We start from the raw sequence: 8,613 nt of genomic DNA, 5'->3' as shown, positions 1-8,613 counted from the left end.
TTATTATCTACTTTTTACCTTACCCTGGACATTGTGTTCTTGTCCGCACAGGCGAGGCGTGTTGGTGGACTATTCATCCCGCCTCCAAGCAGAGGTCTGAAGGTGAAAAGGTCCGTGTGGGGGATGACCTCATTCTTGTCAGTGTGTCCTCTGAGAGATACTTGGTGAGACTCATCGAAATAGAAACATGGCATATGTTTTATAGTGAGTTATTTTTGCTGAAGACCAACCCCCCTTACCCCCGCTCATCAGCACCTGTCCTACGCAAGTGGAGATCTGATGGTGGACGCCTCCTTTATGCAAACTCTGTGGAATATGAACCCCATTAGCTCTGGATGCGAACTCGCTGAAGGTGCAAACACGCACACAGATATGTATAAAAAATAACTTACAATTGAAGGGAATTTCCAAACACAATAAATTAAGCAAATACTTTAATAATGATGTAACTGAACACAGGCACCTGAAACAATGTGACAAACACTGGTTGAACAAAATAAATGTGATTTTATCTTTTTAGTCAAGCCTTAGTCAAAATCAGTCTAAAAAAATCCTTAATGCCGACAACAATCCAAATGAGTTTTTGTGGCCCTGCTTAATCGATACAAGCGTATCAGACTTCATGGTGGCCTGCAATCTTCTGTTTTCAGGGTTCCTGACAGGCGGTCACGTTCTCAGGCTGTTCCATGGCCACATGGACGAGTGTCTAACCATCGCTACACCGGAGGAAGGAGAGGAGAAGCGCAGGTGAGAAAAAGCAAAGACGCAAAGTTATGTGTTGAAGTAGCATCAATGTTTTTCCCCTCAGCTTTATTTTTGTGATTTTTTTTTTTTATTTGACATTTTATTTGACATTTTTGAATTGTCTTAAAACTACATTTATTTTATTTTATTGTATTTTTTTTCAACATATATTCATTATGTAGCAATGTTTATTTGCACTCTGTTCAATGTCTATCATCTTCCGGTCATCTTATGACCTTTTTGTGTGTGTGTGTGTGTGTGTGTGTGTGTGTGTGTGTGTGTGTGTGTGTGTGTGTGTGTGTGTGTGTGTGTGTGCGTGTGTGTGTGTGTGTGTGTGCGTGTGCGTGTGCGTTCCAGAATGGCTCAATACGAAGGTGGTGCTGTTTGCAGCCAGGCTCGTTCGCTCTGGAGATTGGAGCCTTTGCGGATTAGGTAATTATACGTAACAACACAATGTAACGTAACTGAACAAGGGAAAAAAGGTCAAATTTTAACTAGGCAATTTTCTTGTATTCGTGGGTTTTGTTCTTAAAAAAAAAAAATTAAATCATGCAGGAATGTCAAATGTACATAATAATTCAACACAATCAATTTAAGGCCTCAGCATCCGGTTGTCCCACTTTGAGAGTCCCTGGATTAAAGGACTTTTTTTTCCTCCCTTGCCTCCAGTTGGAGCGGTAGCCACTTCAAGTGGGGGCAAGCTTTCCGCATCCGCCACATCACCACAGGCCGGTATCTGGGTCTGGATGACGAAAAGGGTCTAGTGGTTGTGGACTCGGATAGAGCCAACACTAAACTGTCTGCCTTCTGCTTCCGCGCCTCAAAGGTCAATATGACTTTTTGTCTTTCATGTTGGTCATATGCAATTCGAAAAAGTTTGCTGACATTTTAGGATGTACTGAAAATGCACTATACAGGTGAAATTACTATAAAAATGCTGTGAATCATAGCGAAGTAACAACAATGGCACTTTCGCAAAATTGCAATTGCCACAATATCCTCGTTGTCATGTCACGTTATTAAAAGGTTAGTTTACATTTGTGCGATTCCAGCACTCTTTGGTGGTTAGTTTATTCGTGCGATTTCATTTGCATTAAGCATATTTTGGCCACCTACGTTTCAGACCCCAAATACGGTCTGCTGGTATCCTTTATTTGTCAGAGTGAATAATATGAATGAGCACAGATTCAAAAGAAACCAATTACGTGTAAATCATTTAAAATCGCGGCTAAAAACGATGCTCTTCTCCCATATGACCCATATAAGTGTTTTCAAAATGATATTTTTGAAAATCTTTTTCATGCCTTTTTAGTAAGCTATTTATATTTAAAAATGTCTTTCCTTAGCTTTTAAATCTCTTTAACACTGTTTGTAACTGCTTTTAAATGTCCATCCATCCATCCCTTTTCTAATCTGCTTATCCTCACAGGGGTCGGGGACCTTTTACTTTTAATTAAATAGTATGAAGCATACAGAGTTACGATGTGTATAAAATGCGCTATAAATCAATGATTCCATTTATTTTGTTTTAGTGAGTTATTTTACAACACCTTGGTACTGATAAACGTCGAAACAACGTTAAAATGTTTCATCTTCCCCTCTCGATTTGGGATCCTCTCTAAATTTTTGAATGTACAACTGTTCCAACATCTCTCAACATGCCCCCCGGCCCTGCCTTTTAAAGGCACACACATTCAGTGACTAATAAGGCACAGATAATACAGTGCTTTTGAAAGTGAGAATGGTAACCTCAAGACAAAAACAACATTTGCACCTCACATGCATTTGTTTTGGTAGTATATGAAAGAAATAAAGAAATAATAAAATGAATATTTGGTCGATACATCATGGATTTCGTTTCCAGTATTAGAGAACGAGGGGCTCTAGAGCCCCTCGTTCTCTAATACTGGAAGCTTGCATTGCATTTTTGATTGATTCTGAAATTCACCTGCAAGCCAAAATAGCCAGAATTTTCTGTTAGTATTGTTGCTCTTTTTTTTTTTTTTTTTTAATAATGTCTTTCTGTTTGGTCACCACTGAGCAGGAGAAGGTGGACGTAGCTCAAAAGCGTGACGTGGAGGGGATGGGCATTCCGGAGATCAAGTATGGAGAGTCCATGTGCTTCGTGCAGCACGTGTCCACCGGCCTGTGGCTCACTTATGCCGCTCTGGATGCCAAATCAGCACGTCTGGGAATGATGAAGAGGAAGGTGTGCTTGTTTATACATTTAATATGGAGAACGTGTTTCAAATACCACCATTAGGAACGTGATACAATCTCACTGATATATAATGAGGTCATCATTGCTTCCAGGTCATCCTGCACCAAGAAGGACACATGGATGATGCCCTCACTGTTTCTCGCTCCCAGACTGAGGAGTCTCAAGCAGCTCGTATGATTTATAGCACTATGGGTCTCTTCAGGCAGTTTATCAAGTAGGTCTATACATGAACTCCAGAAAGAGCTTTTTACCATATACAAAACCCCAAAATTAGTACCAAATCGAAACCGACTTCACTGCATGGATGTAATTTAGCTCAAGTTTCAGTATCGTATTTTCCACACTAAAAGGCACACTGGATTATGAGGCGCACCTTCAATGAATGATCTATTTTGTAATTATTTTCATACATTGGGCGCACCGCATTATAAGACGCAATCTACAATGCATCCACTAGATGGACCTATGCTCAAGGAAACGCCAACAGAACGATCAGATATCAGTAAAATTTGTTTAAAAAAGCAGAGACACAGTTCACATAACATTGACTCGTTAACGTTGAACTCTCTTGCCGCTGCTCTATTTCCGTGTTCAACTGCGTAACCCGATCGCCTTAAGTTTGAACTCTGCGTTGTCAGCATGTCTCAAGCAAGGAGCCATTTTGGGGGTCGAAATATTACCGTAATGACCATACACAAGGCGCATCGGATTTTAAGGTGCGCTGTGAGCTTTGAAGAAAATGAAAGGCTTTTAGGTGCGCCTTTTAGTGCGGAAAACACGGTACCATTTTATCAGTGAAGCATGGTGGTAGGCCATGGAACTGTTTCCCATCGTATTTGTTGATGGTATGGCTGCTGACAAAAGTATTAGGAGGAATTCAGAATTTTTTTTGGCCAATATTATCTACTCATATTCAAGCAAATGCATCAGAACTCATCAGATGGCGATTCACAGTGCAGATGGACAACGACCCGACAATGATTAAAGCTGCAGTTAAAGCACATCTTCTTCATTTCTTTTCAAATCCACCGTGGTGGTGTTTAGAGCCAAAAAGATTGGATTTGTGTCGATGGCACAATACTGTATTTGTGGACCTTACTGTCATGAGTCTAAATGGATTTGTATGCCCTGTCTCAGGGGTTTGGACTCTCTGAGTGGGAAGAACAAATCTCCGGGCCCTTTGTCTCTCCCTCTGGAGGGCGTCATCCTCTCGCTGCAGGATCTCATTTTCTACTTCCGTCCTCCCGAGGACGAACTGGAGCACGAGGAGAAGCAGACCAAGCTCCGCTCCCTCCGCAACCGTCAGAATCTCTTTCAAGAGGAGGTATGCGGCGAGCACATTTTGGCAGCATGGTGTAGACATGCAGGGATCAGAGGTGGCAATGGTACTCGCATTCTGTACTTGAGTAGATTTATCATGATCTTCGAACTGAGAGGTCCGTCGATTTATGACCCAGTTAGTGACGATTACACTACGGAAGAAAACCCTCCTCCGTCAGTGCTTAAACTGTCTTTGTTTCCCGTCTTCAGTGAAGGACTTTCCGTCTCTTCTGATGGAAAGCTCACCTCTTGATATTTGTGTAAAACAGACTGGTAAAAGGAGGACAACTCATTCAACTCCTCTACATTCTTTGAGTAAAAGTTAAAAAAAAAACCTGCAGACTGAATTGCACTTAAAGGTGAAGTGACCCCCCCAAAAAAAACCATTATTCATAATAATGTGTTCTATGGAGCTCCACATGTCTAAACACGGTATTCTGATTAATGTTGTTTTGGTGTAATATGAATTAAGCAGCAAAATCCATTGGGTTTTATATATCTCAGGGGTGGCCATTTTGCCAATTGCTGTTGACTGAAAATGACTCGCTTTTGGTCCTCTCTCAGGTAACGAACAATCACGGCTCACCTGCTTTCTGAATCTGAGTTATGATTGGTCGTTATCTGAGCCCTGAGCAACTGTGATGTTATTTTCAGGCAACAGCAAGTGGCAAAATGGCCGCCCCTGTGATGAACAAAAACAGGTGAATTTTGCTGCTAAACTCATAGTCCACAAAGGTTGTGTTTAGACCCGCGAGGGCGCATAGAACAATACCATTTTAAAGAACATTTTTGAGTTGACTTCCCCTTTTATGTACTACTGTAAAAATGAATTTTTTGCCATCAGTTATCTGCAGTGCCTGTTTTTAAAACGTGAAAAAATTCCTCAGCTTCTATTTGTGGTCTTCCATGTGTTTCTCCATCAGGGAATGATCACCATCGTGCTGGAGTGCATCGATCGGCTGAATGTGTACAACACGGCGGCCCACTTCTCCGAACTCGCAGGCGAGGAAGCAGCAGAGTCCTGGAAGGAGATTGTCAACCTCCTCTACGAGCTTCTGGGTACAAGAATCGCATACACTGGATAAAGACGAAGAAATGCATGCATCCGACATCATTTGTTTCCCCTCTTTTGGAAAGCTTCCCTCATCAGGGGCAACCGCTCCAACTGCGCCCTGTTCTGCGACAACCTGGACTGGCTGGTCAGCAAGCTGGACCGTCTGGAGGCTTCATCAGGTATCACACCGTCCCTTCAAACAAGAATTTACTATGATTTTCTCCAAAAAGTTACGCTCTGTAGTACCATAGTAATAGAAAATTCACACTTTTTTTGTTGACTTTTTAGGCATTCATTTAATTTTGTGTAAAGCTGACATTTTTTGGTGACAAGTCCTTTTAATACTATCATATGCAAAGCGAACAAACTGTTCAAATGAGATATTATGGCAAAATGAAGTATTTCGGGACAGCCGTGTTATTGGAGTATAGTTCATTTATGAAGCTAACAAAGAACTGTTTTCATATCTTACAATATATTATGATGTTTCTTTTCTGTAATTTATCACCTAGGTATTCTGGAGGTGCTCTACTGCGTGCTCATCGAAAGCCCCGAGGTTCTAAACATCATCCAAGAGAGCCACATCAAGTCCATCATCTCTCTCCTGGACAAGCATGGACGCAACCACAAGGTGTGTTTTTGAGATTTTCTAACATCCTCAAATAACATTTCACTCCCTATATTTTTTTTCATCCGCCCTGTTCAGGTTCTTGATGTCCTGCGCTCTCTCTGCGTGTGTAATGGTGTCGCTGTGAGGTCCAATCAGAACCGCATCACTGAGAACCTACTACCGGGCCGCGACCTCCTGCTCCAAACCAACATTGTAAATTACGTAACCAGGTACTCCACAATGCCTAATTATGATTTAAAGCCTATGCAGCAGTGGTTCTAAAATGTTGTACACCAAGTACCACCCAAAACATTTATTCTCATCCCTCCAAGTGCCATCATCATGACCAACATTAAAGTCTCTCCCACTCAAAGAAAAAAAAAAGAAGCTAAAAGCAATGCTGTTTTGGATTTAATGAAGTTCAAGTCCTTGTGACTTCACGCACAGACACATAGGGTAAAGTGTAATTCCAAGTCATGTGGGTAAAGTAGCCCCATGTTGTACTCAAGTAGGACTACAGTTACTTTAAAATGACACAGTCCTCCAAATAATTACTTGAGTGAGAGTAAATCAATTATCTGTGAAAACAGTGAACTCAAGTAGTGAGTATCTGGTGAGTAACACAGAGATGAATGTCATCAAGACAAAAACATAAAATTGGAATGTACACATTCAGATATTCAAGTCTTGAGTAAAAAGCATGTTTCAGTGAAACTACTTTGACAAGTACAGTTTATCCTCAAAATGCCTTAAATAAATATAATGGAATCAATGTTATTACATTACTACGCACACAAATCACCTTTCACCGATTGCGGTCGCCTTTTATGGCAGTTATTTATTTTTGGTTCAAAACGTCAGCTTTAATCATGACAATGATGTTGTTGTGTGTGCTCAGTGTCCGGCCAAACATTTTCTTGGGCACGTGCGAAGGCTCCACACAGTACAAGAAGTGGTACTACGAGATGATGGTGGACCACGTGGAACCCTTCGTGACGGCGCAGGCGTCGCACTTACGTGTGGGTTGGGCCATGACTGAAGGCTACAGCCCCTACCCCGGAGGCGGGGAGGGCTGGGGAGGCAACGGCGTGGGCGACGACCTCTACTCATACGGCTTCGACGGCCTCCACTTATGGTCAGGTAAGATCGCGTGCGTCACAGGTCAAGGCTGGATCCATCCCGCTGCATCATTTCCTGTTAATGATCTGTGTTGAAAACTAAAACGTTATCTTTTCTGCCCAATCAGGCACGGTCGCACGTCAGGTGGCTTCACCCACGGCACACACTCTGGCCGCGGACGACGTGGTCAGTTGCTGTTTGGATCTGAGCGTGCCCAGCATCTCCTTCCGCATCAACGGACACCCGGTTCAGGGCATGTTTGAAAACTTCAATGTGGACGCCCTTTTCTTCCCCGTCATCAGCTTCTCAGCAGGAGTCAAGTAAGAGCAATGCTTGTCTTCAGTCAACAAGTTGTAGTTTCTTTCTTTTGAAAGACCTTCCAAATTGTTGCGTTGGCTATGCCCAATGTTTGTGCAACAGCTTGAATCCATTTTCCTTCTTCTCTCAGCTTCAAAATGGGTTGCTTTTCTAGTTTTCACAAGTGTAATGCAAAGCAAAAACCAAACACAATCTAACGTTTAAGCAATCAATCTAAAAGGCAAAACCACCCTTCAGTCACATGTTTCATTTACTCACATGAAGAGTGGGATGGAATGTTCTAATGTTCTCTGTACATCGGAATTCTGAAAAGCAGAATCTGTAAAATAGCTCCCAAGACGTCATCATAATGAATTCTGTTCAGCATTCCACATTTACTGATTTCTGATAAGATTTTGACGCATCATCACAGCATATAAATCGAACAGCCCTGCAGCATTTCTAGATTTTCTTATTTACTGTTTTGTCCAGAGCTCGCTTCCTACTAGGCGGTCGCCACGGAGACTTCAAGTTCATGCCACCGCCCGGCTACGCGCCGTGCTACGAGGCGCTCCTGCCCAGGGAGAGGATGCGCATTGAGCCCATCAAAGAGTACAAGCACGACTTCAGCGGTGTACGAAATCTGCTCGGCCCCACCCTGTCGCTCACCCACACCTCTTTCACACCGTGTCCCGTGGACACAGTTCAGGTGACAAAACCACCACCAACAAAACTTGCTTATTATTATTAGTAAAGTATTTTATATTACATTATTATATATTTTTTTTCTTTCAAGTTTCAATGTGCAATACAATTATTATGTATGCATACACTTGTAGCTGTCTTGCTGTCTGTCTAAAATATCTATCTGTCTATCTATCTAATCTAGATTGTGTTGCCGCCACACCTTGAGAGAATCCGAGAGAAATTGGCGGAGAATATTCACGAGCTGTGGGCAATCACCCGTATTGAGCAGGGTTGGACCTACGGCATTGTGAGTGTGACATTGGAGGAATGTAATAATTCAAATCAAAAGTCATTAAACAATAAATCAAAAATAACAATAATACCGAGTTTTGAATCAATATTGATCCACTGTGTCAGTGGTCGCTAACTACCGATTCGGGCCATTTGGTATTGGGCTGTCAAAATAGATTGTGGGGGGGATACACACACACACACACACACACACACACACACACACACACACACACACACACACACACACACTGCTGACCAGTAACTCAC

At 42.1% G+C, this 8,613-nt stretch overlaps 1 protein-coding gene across 12 annotated transcripts in view; it reads left to right on the top strand.

Moving 5' to 3' along the window:
* The window catches only part of ryr1b (ryanodine receptor 1b (skeletal)), a 96,000-nt gene that overhangs the window by 20,634 nt on the left and 66,753 nt on the right, over window positions 1–8,613 (top strand). For all 12 annotated transcript variants that reach the window (XM_019861452.1, XM_019861451.1, XM_019861450.1 and 9 more), the window contains 16 exons: window positions 52–164; window positions 253–352; window positions 651–747; window positions 1,102–1,176; window positions 1,414–1,570; window positions 2,789–2,953; window positions 3,058–3,179; window positions 4,103–4,289; window positions 5,209–5,344; window positions 5,423–5,518; window positions 5,852–5,970; window positions 6,046–6,179; window positions 6,848–7,089; window positions 7,196–7,388; window positions 7,858–8,074; window positions 8,255–8,359. In XM_019861452.1, coding sequence (XP_019717011.1) covers window positions 52–164; window positions 253–352; window positions 651–747; window positions 1,102–1,176; window positions 1,414–1,570; window positions 2,789–2,953; window positions 3,058–3,179; window positions 4,103–4,289; window positions 5,209–5,344; window positions 5,423–5,518; window positions 5,852–5,970; window positions 6,046–6,179; window positions 6,848–7,089; window positions 7,196–7,388; window positions 7,858–8,074; window positions 8,255–8,359 — 2,258 coding nt within the window. The remainder of the gene's footprint in view (window positions 1–51; window positions 165–252; window positions 353–650; window positions 748–1,101; window positions 1,177–1,413; window positions 1,571–2,788; window positions 2,954–3,057; window positions 3,180–4,102; window positions 4,290–5,208; window positions 5,345–5,422; window positions 5,519–5,851; window positions 5,971–6,045; window positions 6,180–6,847; window positions 7,090–7,195; window positions 7,389–7,857; window positions 8,075–8,254; window positions 8,360–8,613) is intronic.

This window comes from Hippocampus comes, unplaced genomic scaffold, assembly GCF_001891065.2.
Source record: "Hippocampus comes isolate QL1 unplaced genomic scaffold, H_comes_QL1_v1.1 scaffold122, whole genome shotgun sequence".
Classification (NCBI taxonomy): domain Eukaryota; kingdom Metazoa; phylum Chordata; class Actinopteri; order Syngnathiformes; family Syngnathidae; genus Hippocampus; species Hippocampus comes.
The sequence above is the reverse complement of the archived record's forward strand: the minus strand, read 5'-3'. Positions and strand labels throughout refer to the sequence as shown.